This window comes from Aptenodytes patagonicus, chromosome 1 (genome assembly GCF_965638725.1).
Source record: "Aptenodytes patagonicus chromosome 1, bAptPat1.pri.cur, whole genome shotgun sequence".
NCBI lineage: Eukaryota > Metazoa > Chordata > Aves > Sphenisciformes > Spheniscidae > Aptenodytes > Aptenodytes patagonicus.
This window is the reverse complement of record NC_134949.1, coordinates 40,946,224-40,962,490: the sequence shown is the minus strand read 5'-3', so window position 1 is coordinate 40,962,490 and position 16,267 is coordinate 40,946,224. Positions and strand designations below refer to the sequence as shown.

General features: G+C 38.6%; 1 protein-coding gene across 3 annotated transcripts in view; it reads right to left on the bottom strand.

Annotated features, from left to right (window-relative positions):
- LGR5 (leucine rich repeat containing G protein-coupled receptor 5) overlaps positions 1-16,267 on the bottom strand; it is a 91,818-nt gene that overhangs the window by 7,288 nt on the left and 68,263 nt on the right. For 2 of the 3 annotated variants that reach the window (XM_076332952.1, XM_076332972.1), the window contains 9 exons: positions 14,169-14,237; positions 11,047-11,118; positions 10,148-10,219; positions 9,972-10,040; positions 9,753-9,824; positions 6,736-6,801; positions 6,452-6,523; positions 5,488-5,559; positions 3,439-3,564 (listed from right to left, as the gene is read on the bottom strand). In XM_076332952.1, coding sequence (XP_076189067.1) covers positions 3,439-3,564; positions 5,488-5,559; positions 6,452-6,523; positions 6,736-6,801; positions 9,753-9,824; positions 9,972-10,040; positions 10,148-10,219; positions 11,047-11,118; positions 14,169-14,237 — 690 coding nt within the window. The remainder of the gene's footprint in view (positions 1-3,438; positions 3,565-5,487; positions 5,560-6,451; positions 6,524-6,735; positions 6,802-9,752; positions 9,825-9,971; positions 10,041-10,147; positions 10,220-11,046; positions 11,119-14,168; positions 14,238-16,267) is intronic. The other variant, XM_076332962.1, reaches the window with a different exon arrangement.

The window sequence follows — 16,267 nt, the reverse complement described above, 5'->3', positions numbered from 1 at the left end:
CGGCATCTACCTGCCTAACAGGCAAAGCCAAAACATCACTTCCCAAATGGAATTTCTCCAGTCTTGGGAGAATGCGATCTTTTGGAATTCAAACTTTATCCACCTCTTTCCACATCCAACTGTTTTCACAGTAAGATGGCAAAAAGGAGATTGTCTTTCATGTACGTATCAAGAAAGCAGTGTTCTAAACCAAAAGGTGAATGAATCAGAAAGGCACTGTGTGTCAAAACAGATGTTACTGAGGAAAAGGTTTTACTTTATTAACTGTCTTAGAAATGAGCACGGTCATTGCAGGACACTAGATGCTCATTCCTAACTCTTTTAAGATCATGGCTATTCCTAACACATAACTGAATATAGGTCAGTGAGTTTCAATGATTTTGAGGGTTTCTTTTGTCAGAAAATTGCTCATTTCCAGTATGTTCTGAATTTAATTCCTTTGGGGATGTGCAAATTCTGGGGTAGCACGGAAGAACTACATATATTCAAGTTCTACAGACTACTTCTTCTATTACTTAGACACATTTTATGCTTTGGAAGCAGAGATATTTAATTTGCACAGTTCGCCAATAGTACATAGTGAAACCTAACAACTCACCTTAATTCCAGAACCCCAATAAACCAAAAAATTCAAAGATAAAGAGGTGATTAGAAGTTATTCCGACTTAACTTAAAAGGAATAAAATAGAACTAGATCCTCCTATCAGATTACTTTCAACAGGTTAATCATGTAAATTAACATAATGAGCATTCCAAGCAACCTCTAACCCCCTGGGAAATCTGTAAAGAAATCAGTCTGAATCAGGCCCAGTGCCAACAGGACTTAAACTTGTGTGCTAGCCAAAAGGTTGGTACAAAGGGGAACAAACAGAACCCTAAGCTCTAAAATGATTTTTAAATTAGTGCATTTTGGGGCACATACAGTGCTGGAAGCAGTCCTTTTTATGGCTGGTGCTTATTTGATGTGGGTGATTAGATTTGGACTTTGTCAAATTAAACTCTTTTAGAAACACTGGCTGAATTTTTATTTACTGCTTATCTTACTGATGATATCTGTATCCTTGATAGGGTTTTTTCCTGCAGCAAGGAATGCCTCTTTTTTCTGTTTTTAGATTAAGCAGCAGAGAACGCAAGGTCGTTTTCCACCTCACAAAGGTGTGGGGTTGACGGTGAATGGGAAGGCACAGTTATGATGAATGGAGTAAATCCCTGAGTTCTTTACAGCGCTGAATCAAAGCATCAGATAAAGAAGGAAGGAGTGGCTGGCAGCCTGACTTGACTTCCTCAAAGCTTGCCATAGCAGGCTGGGCTCAGCTCTGTAGAGCGTTCTCATGCCATTGCTGCAGGTGGGGCAGAGGATGCTCAGCTCTTTGATGTGTTGGTGTATTGAACAGCAATGACCCATTTAGATGAGCAGGAAGCTCTTACACAGGAATTTGTCTTTAATGTTGTAACCAGTGTCTAGTTCCAACAACTACAAAGGGTGAAATTTCATTTTGTTTTAGATCTCTGTTCAAGTTTGGTGCTTCATGCGTTGTCTGTGCAGTGACCCTGTGTGAAGTCCTGGACTCATTTTGATTTATGGTAAAAGTCCTGCAGACTCCAGCTCAGGATTTTACCTCATTCTCTCCTGACTGGATATAATTTGTTCTCACAGATGTTCAACTCCAGATATATTAATCATACTTTTTATAACCTTCTTTTAAGACTTAAGCTACTGCCTGACCCATCCTTGTTAACTACTTACCCAGATGAAATACACACTAGCAATGTACATAGTTTTACTGGTAGAAAAAATCATATAAAGTATAATTTTGATAAAAGAATTAAAAAATCTTAGTTGTACATCATTCAGTTGAATAGTAGATTCAGATTATTCTAGGACTACTGCAGCATCTCTTATGCCTCTAGGCCATGGTATATATATCACTATTTATTTGCCAGGTTGGAGTAATCCATTTTCTTGTGTTTGCATTCTTTTAAAGAACCTTCAGGTATTTTAGAATCGTCACCTGCCTCAACATGTGGGCAAAGTCAGTGAGAGAAGAAAACCTACGGCAGAAGCTCAGACTCAGCCATTCATGATTTCTTATGGTACTTGCTTCTTGACCTCTGAGACCCATCTCAAGGTCTCTAGTGTCAGAGAGGCTTAAGGCCTCTAGTAATGTTTGTGTTATAAAGTAGTTTCATACACTGTGATGAAGTCACTGCCCAATCTCCTCTGTGACAAAATACAAGTATTTGGTTTATTAATACTTTTAAGGCATTATTTCCTAACCTCGGAACCATTTTTTGCAGCTCTTCTCTCAGTTTATATTAACATGCCATCATAGAAGTGTTCTAGTGTGGATCCCTCCGGTGCTGTACGCAGAGGTTTAATCAATCAGCTCCGCACTTCTACTCACGACTCCCTTATTGATAACTCCAAACAATCCAGGCCTTTTCATTAGTGGTAATGTCTCCTTGAGTTGTCTGCCTGCTAAACTCATGGGGCTTTTTCAGTGCAAAAGGCAAATCTAGTGAAGACATAAGGATGGACTCTCCATCCTTGGAGATATTCAAAAGCTGTCTGGACATGGTCCTGGGCAACCGGCTCCAGGTGACCCTGCTTGAGCATGAGGGGTTGGACAAGACGACCTCCAGAGGTCCCTTCCAACCTCAACCATTCTGTGATTCTGTAACTATGTGCACACTGTTTAATTGTTTCAAATTTTATGATATCAAACCTTTTACAGTAAAACATGGAAAAAACATATGTTGCACTTGGCATCCTCTAATTAAAATATAAAAATCAAGGGAGAGTTAGGGGACACTCCCAAATACCCTGAAGTCAGAGGCAAAACTCTTTTCACTGTGATTTCTCTATGGTTATCCAGTGACTGGCAGAGCTGCAAGTGATCTCTAGAGAACATTTCCTATCCTGTATCCTGTAGAGCATCCAGCAGAAAATTACTAGCATCAAAATGTTTTAGTAATAATGGCAAACTATTATCTGAATCTTAATCAAAAGATTACAGAAAAAACATGTTCAAACAAAAGAGGTCAAATATTTTGGAACTTCAGGAGTATATTCTTCCCTTGATATTTGCTGTGTTCTCATTAAATATAATGGAAGTTCTGTAAGCACAATCCAGTAGAAGCAGGACATATCACTGAGCTGCTAGAAGTATTGTTTTAACAGCTTTTGAAACATATCACCAGGAAGCAGATGTGGCTCGTATTAAGCAAGTACTGGGATTAGTATTTCAAACCCCTTCATAGTTTCTTCAGTTAAAAGTGAGCATAATAAAAAAAGTCTATCATTTTTATCATATTTGCTTTAGTTTTAATAGCACAGATCAAAGACTGACAATACAAAGTAACATGCGTTACACACTGACACACCTTCCATTGCACATGAACACAAATGTGGCTTATTAGTTTTAATGATATACTCACTTGAGTTCTGGAAAATTTTCAGATGATATCAAACTTTGTAGAGCATGATTTCCTGTTAATTTTAAATGAGTTAAACCATGTAGTCCCGTCACAGGAAAAGAGGACAAAAGGTTGGATGACACATCCCTGCATAACAGCAAATAAAAATCAGCTTATGGGTTTTAATTTTTTTTCTTCAGCACTAGAACTGTCACGTTGGAAAAACAGGTTAGACTTTTCTAACTCAATCACAAATGACTGCATTAAGCAGAGGCCCCAGTCAGAACAGCAAAGCTGCAGCACCACTCAGGAGTATGCACCTACGTGTCTAGCAGAAAGCTAACAGTAATGTCTAGCAGTTAGCTAAGTCTCTGTTGTCAAATTTTGACTCCAAACATTCATAGTGCCAGTTTTGAGACTAGCAAATGAGTTTAAAATCTGTTCATTAGATTGTTTGAATTAAAGGGGGCCAGTACCAGAACAGCTTCCCACAGTTTGAAAGATTCAGTGGGATGCTAGAGGGCACGGCTGCCCTGAAAGCTCCACAGGGAGCAGGTCAGGTGTACGGGGAAGACGTGTGTTTCAGGGTAGGACGGGTGTGGGCTGCAGCAGATTAAGGTGACAGTTCTAAGCTGAGGTTTGTCTGAGGAGCTGAGGGAAGACAGTGCAGATGAACGCGGATACGTAACTTGGGGAAAGTAAAACAGGTGAACAAAAAAGTGACAGTGATCAAGGAGAGATGGTAAAGTAATCAAAGAGGGGGAAGTCCAGAGGTATTCTGTTCTCTATTTCTCCCTCTCTCTTCTATTTATTCTATGAGCCTTTTCAGTCCTCTTTGCAATTATCTACACTGCAATACTTAAGATGGTCAACAGTCAAGAAGGAGGAAGAAGGGGAGTCTGATGCTGCTGAAATGCTTTTATGCCCAAGGCTGAACAGCAAAGTTCCTGTCTCTTGGACTATCTACTGAAATCTAAGGGCTAGACATAAAATAAGGTATGTTGACAGACTGGTCTTCTACCTGTCTGATTTAGTGTGTGTCCTCTTGCTAACGACATAGTTAAATACCAAAGGTGAAATTCTGGTCCTAATGCATGGTAAAAATGACCACTGATTTCAGTCAGACCAGGGTTAGAGACTAGCACTTCAGGAAACACTGGTACACCGTGTATGTGTTAAAGGGCTTTTTTCTTCAACCCTCTCTGACTGTTCTATGCTATTGACCAAAGCTACAATTTATTGCTTACCTCACAAAGAAGGAAAGTTCTGAGGAGGGCCCCAAAAGGGATGTCATAGACAATATTGTCTTTATGGACATTTTTCAGTGCACCATTCAGAGGGGAGGCTTTGCACACCGACAGAAATGAATACCCCTTTCCAAATTTAGGTTTCCCAGCACCTACTGGATTATCTGTGAGCAAATGCCCAGCAGCATATCTTTGTGACAACCATGCAGCAGGATGACTCCAGAGGAATTTTTTTTCACGTCTTCCCCATACACCCAATGCCTTAGGGATTCACCTTAAAGAGGCATTACAATGACAGTGGGAAGTAGGAAAAAGTTAGTAAGGACTGAGAAGTGCTTGTGAAAAAGGCCTGCAAAATTGGCTGCTGATGTTTTGACCGCTAACTACTCTGGCTGAACTTACTAAAGAAGAAAAACTATTCCATCAAATGAGGAACGATGAAATAAAGATGCGTACTGGAAAATGTTTCTTATTTAATTTTTAATCCAATTCCTTAGTCCTGAAACTCAACTAACAGGAAATATTTCCCACTGCTACAAGACACTAAACTGCTAACAAATTGAATGAAGAAAGGCAGATGCACTGACATTCTTCATGGACCCCAAATCACTCTGATTACACAGTGTTATATGCAGGTTTTCCATAATACCTATGGGAATTGGTGAAGTACAAGAAAGCAGGCATTTAGATACGTATTCAACAGACCAGAAGATTAGAATAGAGAAAGCCTCAATTTCTGCTGGGGCACCAAGTTATTTGATTTTTGTATGCTCTTGCAAGAAGAATGTGAAAATTTGAATGTAAAAGATATACAAATACTTACAGTTTGATCAGAGATGGTAAAGAGGAGAAGGCATTGGGGTGAATAATTTTAATTTTGTTCCAAGCTAAATCCCTACAAGAAAAGTGAGTGGAAAATTACATACCAACTGAGTGAATATGGAAGTTTTCATACACTTGATTAGGAGGCCTAAACATAAAAAAGGTATTAATTACATGCAAATATTTTGAATAAGCTTCTGCATATCTCATAGTGCAAAATCTTTTTTCCATTTTTAAATTATGTTAGTCAGTTAATGGTGTTAGTTATTAAACTGACAACTTTCTTAAAACATCTTAATGCCTTCTACAGTCTAAGGCAGTTATTTTCAGTCTGCTTCACAGCTTCCTAAGGCAGCAGAACGAAGGTTGGGGTATATGGACTGCTTCTAAGAGGTCCTCATGATATGACTAAGAACAGCAAATCCATTGTCAATAGGCTTAACTGCCTAATCTCAATCTTCACCGTCCCTGAAAAAATCAAAAAGACTGAAAGCAACTCTTCAAAAAATGTATGGGTTTGATCCTGCAAAAACTTACAGCCATGAGTAATTTCTTGATAAAATTACTCTGCTAGCACATGTGTCTGTGTGAAAACTAGAAACCCGCACATGACTGGACTCTATTTCTTAAGACGCTGTTCTCTATAAAAAGATTTCATGCTCCCTAGAGCTGATTATTATGTGAACCCGCCAACAGATGCCAGCTCTGGCTCAGTATCTCTCTCCACCTCCATCAGAAACATTTAGAAGTAACAACTTTTATAGCTGTAAGTTTACAGCTTTGAATTCATTGCTGCCGATGCTAAACTTCACAATGTTTGTTCTCCTTTCAGTTATGACCTAATGGGTGAAAGATCAAAGTGAGGAAAAACAGAAACAAGGATGTTTTGGGGCATATAGCGAGCAGGCAGTGTATACCCCATGTTTTTGAGAACCTGGGTGAATGGCTGTTAGGGCTGTACTCACAGAGACCGAAGAGCAGCCAGCTGCCGAAACGTGTCTGCTTTGATTTCACCGATTTCATTGTGATGCAAGTCACTGAAACAGCAATAAGAATCTCCTCAGTTTCAAAGGCATGTGGAGGACACTTCGGGGTGTTTCAGATTGTGTTTATGATCCACTTCAATGTAGTGTAAGGGTACGTATTTGGGATAGGTCAAATCAGCCAGCAATAACCAAGTTAATGATGCACAAACACATTTGTATATAGATGCTTCTTTTTAGGCTTTTTAGGGTAGTTTGGTGCTTACATTTTTTGGAGTTTTTTACATGCAGTAAAACAGGGTAAATCTTCCAGCAGGTTGTAAGACAGATCCCTGTAATACACAAGAAAAGAAAAGATTAACATCAAAGTAACATTAAAAGAAAAAGAACTTTCATTGTCTACCTTCACACTCAATTTAAAATAACTTGCTTTTATCCACACTCACAGAAGAATAGAAATGTGCAAACTCACTTATCATCCCTCATCTGTCAGATTTTGATTCCTAACTGAGGAGGAGAGAGGAGGGGAAAAGGCAAGATGTATTAACTCCATATCCTACGTTTGCAAATTCCTTGCATTGTCTGAAGATTTCCTGCCTGAAGTGTAGACTTCTGCTGAGTGTTTTACAGTAACGATATTGGCCATCTGCTCATAGGGAATATTGGATTTACATCACAGCCTTCATATTCATTAAATTCTGACAAATATTTAAACCATTTAAAATAATCTACTAAAAATATATACTCAGATTTTTTCAGAGAAGATCCTGTATTTTTCTGGTAATAATCACAATGGACTGTAATCAGCTTTCCATTCTACACTTCTAATTAAGCACTATTGCCTCTGATCTTTAGACCGTTATATCTTATAACTGAGGGAAATGGTTAAAAAAATATTGGACCTAACTTTGAAATCAATCACTACGTGGGGGAAAAAAACCTTAAAAAGACTTGAGCCAAAACTCAACAAATTACAGAATAACTGAAACATCTGGACTGATTTATAGTATAATATAACTAATCAAAACCAAGCCCAGGCAATTTGCAGAAATTGGAGGGAAAAAAAAAAGGAACCAAACACCCTCCCCCACCACCCAACAGTCTCATCCTATATATACATGTTGCTCAGGGAGAACCGAATGGGAAATTTGCTAGTGAAAAGAATATAGAGAAAAAGCTTATGCCTATAATTAGGAAAAACGTCCTTTTCCACAGTTACCCAATATTAGCACGTAAAAGAGTAATCTCTTTTCACTCCTGTTTCGAATTCTTTAAAACTGGTTCATCTCCACCCATTTACCTCCTTGGTAAAATTTTATTTTGACTGTTACTATTCCAACAGGGGCATTTAGACTATTCTGTATTTGATTTGTGCAAGTGGTGCAAGTAATGACCGTGTGTGTTTTTAAGGTATTCTACTCTGCTTTTACTATGCACAAAGACTACCATCAATATATGTATATTTTTTGTTACAGCAGGGAAGATTACGGCCTCTGTTTTTGTATTTTTCACAGGTACTCTGTGGTCCAAATCAGACATTGCAGAGGAGAATTCAAGTGAGCTGGAGGCTTTTAGGCCAAGGTAAAAGATGTTTGGTATGTCTGGCAGACTGTGGCTATTCTGTCATGCACAGATTTGTGACTTAGGTCTTCTTAAAAGCATGTTACCAGCTTGAACTTTGTACATACTGACACTCTCTCTTCACACATGGGAAAAAAAACAAACCCAAAACCGAAACCCTTCTCCCCTCAGTTTCTATTAGAGCTCCAGGAAATATTTTACTTGTTTATTTTTAAGGATTTTTCCCACTTCGTTAATACATGAGGCTCCTGGCAGCAGCAGAGGGCAAGTGGTTTTGGTTCCCATGTTGAGGTGCAGACCCAACTGCGCTGAGGGTAGTCTCTCAAGGACTGCTGGGACCGTGCTCCCACATACACCTTTACTGCAGGTGCACAGACATGCAGGAAGCCTCCCGGTACATTAATCCACATTTGGAAGTATTGGTGGCTAGGCAGGATGCACAAATTGCCTTTCAAAGCAGTGTTTGCGCTTGTAGTGTTTGTGCATGTATCCGAGCCAGGAAGCCCCTTCAAGATCGCAGTCTCCAAGTAACTTGTGGGGTTCAGCGCACCGTTATACTTCATGGCACAGGCAAAACTAACGTGCAAACCTAAATGTGGGCTTGGCAGGCTGGTTCCAATCTGATGGGAATGGGGAAAGAGCAACTCTGAGTACATGAAATTGCTGTTAAATTGGTTCCCCACCCTTTTAAATATCAGCTCTAATAATACCGGGTGATACTCAAAAATAAAAAATGTGAATTTCCAATGGACAGTCCTACTCTACTATGAACTATACAAGTTATTAATTACTATAGTATTTATTTGCCTTCTGTTTTGAGATTATTTATTGTTTTTGAATAATACAGGACATACTTAAATTTAAGTCTGTGTGCAGACTTTCTTCTGGCAACAGACTCTGTTTCTGTCTTTTATCATTCTGGAAATGATTATATTGAGTCCATCAACTAAAACATTTTTTTCTGGAAATGTTCATGACATCCATGCTGGTATTCAAATAATGTGTTATAATTAGTGCTATTTCAATGTTGGCCAGAGAACTAATACCAAATACATTCCTAGTGATGTAATACATAGAGGAAAGTGCTGTTGGCTTATTCTCAAAGAAGCTGACAGAATGATTACTTTCGTTAGTGATTAAGCAAACTCCAAGGAAATCTCCAAGCTAAAATAATATTGGATATTTAGTATAAAAACTATGCCCCAACTATGCGAAGGAATAGTATAATACAATAGAAAATATTAAAATTTCAGTTAACTACTTATATCTGGTTGGAAAAGAAACTAAAAGAAGAGCACAACAAGGACTCAAAACTGCACTCCTTACGCAGTTATATTTTCCATTCACTTCACTGAATTATCTGTGTCAGTGAGGGAAAAAACCCTAGGTTACTGTAGGAGAGACAGAATGAAAGAAAATAAGGTAGTTCTGTTGTTTTTTAAACAAAATCAAGAACCGTTTTACCCTTTCCTAAAAATATGCAAAGTAATTATCTTTTTCAGCAACGTATGGGAAATCCTGACTGATAAGTGGATCGTGAACTTTTTGAATAACACGGGGGCCTGCTCCCTAAGCTGAATTCCTAAGAAGTAAAGTGAGACACAGAAATAGCAGTAATTGGGTAATTTTGAAATCATAATGATTTCATTTGTCCATTAATCTCTTGCATTAATGTAATGTTAATAATCTTACTGAAACGTACAGCACTTGCAGATTAGGTAACTGATCACAAGCTGATTTGGGGAGAGAAGTGATCTGTGCTCCTGTGAGTGTCCTGTTGAAAGTATTTATAAAAAAAAAAAGAAAAAAAAAGATCACTTTTTAAAGATTGCAAAACAAATATATTTTTTTAGGACATTCTTTAGAATAAGTCAGTGTCCAAAAAAATAAAACAAAGCAAAAATACTTCTCTAGCACTTACAAACTCTCCAGACTTGTAGTCCCTGTCAGATCAGGAAACTCTGTTATCTGTGAAGCACCATTTAAAGTCCTAGAATTTAAAAACATCGTTTCAATACAACTGTGGTGAGGGAAGTGTGGGACAACTCTAATATTGCAACATATAAATACAATTAAAATAAAAAAGGAAACACATACAGAGTTCTGAGTTCTGGTAAGTGTTGAAAAGCAGATTTTCCAACAAGCTGGATAGGGTTATCATAAAAATGACTGCAAAAAGAGGATAAAAAGACATTTTATGAAAAATATTTTAACAGATTCTAAATATGTTACATGATTATACTATAAGCAAATGAGTAAACTCTCTATGATGAATCACAGACTGTGCACCTCTGGTTGTAGCAGAGGTGCACCTCTGGGCTTTTCTCACCCACTGATCTATATCCATCAACCACATTTCACATTTTGAATATTCAAGTAGTCATTGTTTTCTTGGTTTTAAAGCCAGAAGCCAGTCAACAAAATATTCCCTCTTCCTCCCAGGTTTGCAAAGATAGAAATCCAAATATGAAGAACTTTGTTACGGCCTGAGACAAATTTAAGGTTAGCAGGTGGAGAAGTCAGAACTTCACCTGCTCAGAAGAGGCTCCCTTGCACTTTTGAAGTCATGCTACCTTTGCTCATAGAATACTATTGCTCAAGATGAGTCACTATTTTTCTTACATTTATTTTACAATTTCTTATTTTGAGGTTTGCCCATTAAATGCATTCCCATGTAAGACAATGGGAACTCAGACTGGAATGCATCAGGAGTAATTTTTGCTAGCTTCTACATTGCCAGTAATCCTAAGAGACTTAGAAGAAATAGTTCAAATAAAAGGTCAAAGGCCAGAGACCACTACTCGCTTCCCTTAAACAGGGCACGCAAACTGCCATTCTTTCCATGAAGTTGGAAAGACATAAGCTTGTTTGCTTGTATAACGATGTGCTACGCAGTATACTCACAAGACGAGCTATTTGACAATTAGCCACAAATATGATACTTAGTTCCCCGTTCCCCAATAAGAAGAGTAATTGAAAAGACTCTTATCACTTACATTGTAATAAGTGATGGATTACCCACAAATGCACGCTCAGGTATTGACTTGATGTTATTGCTATGAAATCCCCTACAAAAGGAAAAATGGTTTACACAGTAAGAAAAAAAAAGTGAAGGCACAATCTGTATTCACAATGCACAACAATATTCTGTTTGTAATAAGAAAAGTGTTTGTATGTAAAGGTATGTCCTTGTTTTCTGGAATAAGACAGAACTGAGAGAAGCAAAAGAAAAGAAAAGCAACGAAATAGCTGGAATTCTGCACTTTTCTAAATGAACAAAACCATTTGGATGAAGTAAACTGCAAAATGGCATTTTAAAATCAAGATGCCCTCAGTAGGAAACTGCTTCGTAGCTGTATGTCATGTATCTATGAATCTATGTGTGTATGTATATAGATATAATGTAGATATGTAAATACACACACATATGAACTAATAACATTAATAGTTAAATATTAATAATTAAATAAATAACAATAAAATAGTATATACATTTCCCCCTGTACTTGTTAAACTGCAACTATTTCTTTTGCTGGGAGAATAATGGATTGCACAAGTTTACCAAGTAAATGATTTTATACATTATACTGTAATACGTTGAGCCTCCCACAATCACCTTTTTGTTGAAATATTTTAAATGTGGACACGAACAAACTATCCAATGTAGTAGTGCCTTTTGGATAGAGGGCCAAATCTTTGTCTCATCATTAATTGCTGGATTTTATTCATACGAGTAATTCTCCATTGTGAAAAACAAAAGAAACAACTAAGATTTCAAAAGAACAATGATGATTTGTGTGGGAAACTCCCATTAGTTCAGTCGGGTATGAAAAAGGCTTCCCAACTTAAATTTATGTGTTTAGAAAGCCTCAAATTGTTCACTGATGCAAGCGCATTTGGCCATTATTTGAACAGGTCCCACATTATTGGTTTTACTTGTTTAGGCACTGTGCTACTGCTGATGAGCTACAGAGCAAGGCTCTAAATCCCTCGTTATAAAACCTGCATCCATGCAGACACAGACTCTAAGCAATATGAGGATCCCATTTAATCTAGAACCACTAAACAGACTGGTTTTGTGGCTGTATTGAATGGGATTCCTTGCATGGCAGAAAAGCTAAGGAAATGGCATGGCTACTTCCCAGGGCAGTATCTGGCCCCTCATCACCATTCTGGCTTGAGTTGGAGTGAGAGAACAGCCCCATCATCAGCCAAGAGCAGACTCAGTGCATTTATGCAGAGAAGAGCCTGAAGCACGTCTGAGCTGGTCGGAAGAGAGCATGCTCACGGCTGCAGCCTGTGTCCTGGGGCACTGTACCCAAGTGATACACCCTCTCTGAACTGAAGGCACTTTATAGCCTGGCAGTTCACATACTGAGCAAGAGAGCAGTAAAATCTATCAGCACCCTCGGGTAAAAAGACTGTATTAAGGCCACACTGGGAAAAATGCTTTTATACGTATCTTCAAAATCCAGCCTGCAAAACATTACGTATGCATTAACTTTGGGTAACAGCTATACCCGCTTACTTTGGAGAGACAACTACTCCTACAGCTGAGACCTTGAAGTGCCGAGCACCTGGGACAATGGTGTCCCTGTAGCACCAAACAGATATGGCCCTGACTTGCTGGCCACTTGTCAGCAGATCTCCAGCTCTGACTGGCTGCCTTGGATGCCTCCAAGCTGTAGACAAAAAGCCATAGTCTGTGTTTTCAGCCCAGGCACAAATTCTGAGCTCCCACCCAGAAACACCCTTACTAAGGTGGCCCTGCAACGAGCTGAACCTCTGTCGGCCTGGGCTCCCACTTGGGTGAGAATGGCAGGGCATGGACAGCCTTGTGGGAGACACCTTGCGCTTATAAGATGGGCTTCCACGGCCCAAACAAAGCACTGAAGCACATGGTCTCATGGTCTGTGCTGGATTTGGGATGTCAGGTTGCAATTTCACACTCCAAATATTTCTTGCACCTAGGAGCTTATCCGAAACAAGTTTTATACTTCACAAGAGGTGAAGTCCTACAGGGCCAGTGAGTAATCTCAAGCACATCAGGCAGTTTGTTAGACTGGGCAAGGTGCATTTACTGCAAACCTGGGGTATCCATGTTTGGCTACTGACTCCAGAGGTCAGCAAAAAGGCAATCCTTCGAGGCCACTGGATTTCATACCTATTATTTTCGCTGACAAATGACGTAACAGCAGCCGAGAACAGTTGGGCTGAGAAACTCATAGCCCCACTCCCTTCTCCAGAGCCGCACTCTGCCAACACTGGAGGTGCTGAACTGGAGTCAACACTGCCTAAGGATCCCCTCTTTGGAAAAAATCCCAGGTAGCTACTTAAAGCGGCTTTAAGATCAGTTTGTGATGTAGCAGGGGTACAACCGTGTCCAACTCCTATATGATTACCTAGTTTTTTCAAAAATCTATGCTGATGGTACCAGCAACAGGGTAAATAATTCAAATGGAAAGAATTCTGAACATACGCATTGATGTGTACAATGTGTGTATGATGTGTGAATATAATTTCATTCATTTTTTTATAATTCAGCTGTTTCTTACAATAAACTTCTCTGGTTTCTTTTCATTGTTGATTTTTTTTAACGCAAACTATGTCTGTGCATGCAGAAGTGTTTTATTTACAGCATTACAAAGGACTATTTATATTGAAAAGAAACTGCTTTAATTTAGTGGGAGGAGAGAGGGAAGAAGGTAAAGACATTTAAACCTGATGGACTAATAAGGGTGCCACGCCTTCTTCTGCTTAGACTAGAAGACTAGTGTGTATATATATATCAGAAGACTCTGATACATTGCATTGCTTGCAAAATCCAACTGTTATGTTTGGGACTCAGTGTGAATTAATTGTGTTTATTATTTACTGTATTCCAAGGATGAAGTTCCTGGCAAAACCGACTGCACAATGCAGTAAAAAAGTAAAAGTTGTCAGAACGTGAATGCTCTAAACTGAATGTTGAAAAAGATCTTTTATGCATGTTGGCATGTTTATCGGTTTTTTCTAGGATATCAGTTTTTAAGGATTACTGATAAAATCACCAGCATTAAAAAAAATAATCACACACTAGACAAAACATCCTCCTTCCTAATATGAGCTCTGTACTTACAGTTCTTTTAGGTTTGTTAGCGTCCTGATAGCAGTGGGGAACTCGTCCAGACTGTTGTAATTTAAATCTCTGTGTGAAAACAGATTTTGTTATTTAGGTTATGCACTGCATAACGGATAGCATAGAATTGTTGGCATTTGTAATGAAATATCATCTTCCATGCTTTGAATAAATACATACAGCCAAAAGCCAGGAAATCCTCAAAAGTGTATGGATATTTTCCAACAAACTCTATTTAGGGCACATTATCATTCCTAGTTTTTATCAGCGTCCTATTTTTAGTTATATCTTAACTATTCTGCAATAAAGAAAACGTAAGTGGATTCAGATACTACTAAGGGATTTGCTGTTTTGTAAATTGCTCATCCTTTTCATTACTTGAAAGTATTAACGGGAAAAAAATTCTTTCAAACAGAATATTCAACAACTTTGTATGGTGAGCTGCATTTTACATGGCTAATACATCTCACTATAAAGGTTTCATTTGCCTCTGACTCACTGTCTAGTTGTAGTAGTTTTTCTTTTTTTTTTTCCTGATGAAAAAATCTCTGAAGAGATTTTTCCCAGTGGTTAAGTGGTAAAAATAAGAGATACTGGAGTTTGGAGGGTAAAAATCATTAGGGGAGATCTCCCTCTGGTAAACAAGTGGGAAAACATACAGTAAATTCTATGTTATCATTAACTGTATTGTTAATTTTAAGATTTGTCAATATTCATACAGAGAATATTTCTAACCACACAAATTGTAAAATTGGTAGTTTAGTTAGGGTAGTGACCTCTGCCTTAAGAACTGCTCATGCTGCAGCGGTAATTAGACTTTATTCTGGTAGGCTGAATGGACTATAAGCCTACTTCCACCCTCAGCATGACATGTGCGTCCTTTAGCATTCAGGAGACACCTGAAACTAAAATTGAGATATGCCAGTTTACTGTGATGCTCTCTGGCACTGCTTTGTGAAGAATATAGTCTGAAAAACTTGAGCAAAAGCCTTTTTGAACAGGCAAAACACAAATCATGGTTTACAATAGATTGAAATTGAAATAGTATCAGGCTGAAGTAATGCAGGCAGGAAACTGCTGTCTGAACTCGACAAGGCTTTCCTTCCTGCTTGTAAATCTCTCTCTCCTGCTTATTGACAAAAAGAGATTACAGGCATGTACGGTTCGGTTTTGCCCTCCAGTGATATGCGATTTCCAGACCTATGGGTTGATGCAAACAAATGATCTTAAAGCTGGCGTCCATCATTTACACCGAGATCTCCTTAGATTATCTTGAAACTATCTGGAAACCGGTCTATACAGTATGCAATTACTGTGCTCGAGGCAAGTGCTACATTCTCCTATTGCAGTGAAGTGGCTGCACCTACACTTATTCCCAGGTTCCTGACTGTCCTCCGTGTTTCCATCACTCTCATGCCAGGTGGCTGGGACTGGGTTTGCAATTACTTACTCCATTGTTCTGTTTTTCCCCATTTTTGACCAAGTGCCATGTGAATCTCACTTAAAAAAACAAAACAAATGATTACATTTTCCTTCTTCCTTTCCCGTCCCCCTTTCCGGTGCTACACTAAGGGACTTCCTCTCAACTCACAGCCGGCTAAAAGTCAAAATCGTAAAATTGCAATTCAGTGCCAAGGGATCAATGTAATCAAAACAAGGGATTAAAAAAAAAGCCCAAAACTTCTTGCTTTCTGATCTTAATGAAACATGAAAGTGGGCAGTACATAGTTCTGCAGATGAGAAAGCAAATAGTCACCTTTAGACTAGCATTATTCATGGCTGAAACTTTGTTCCTCGTAACAGGCCTTTTAGTCTCTGTCCTGGTTGGGTGAAATATCTAAAATCTCTGAAAACGATGCAGCTGACTATGGCACATGCCAGGGGGAAGGATATGCAAGGTTTTACTGTCCCTGTAGCATTTTTGGGGTCTGTGGTCTACTCTAGAAGACAGTATCTTTATTTGACTAACTCTGTAGCGAAATACTTTGTGCTAACCATCAGCACTGCGTTCCTGTTTGGTGTTCTTCTGTAGAATTATTTTTTGTTAGAAAACTCAAGAAAATTTGAATTGGTCTGAACAGAACTACGGTGAAAACTTG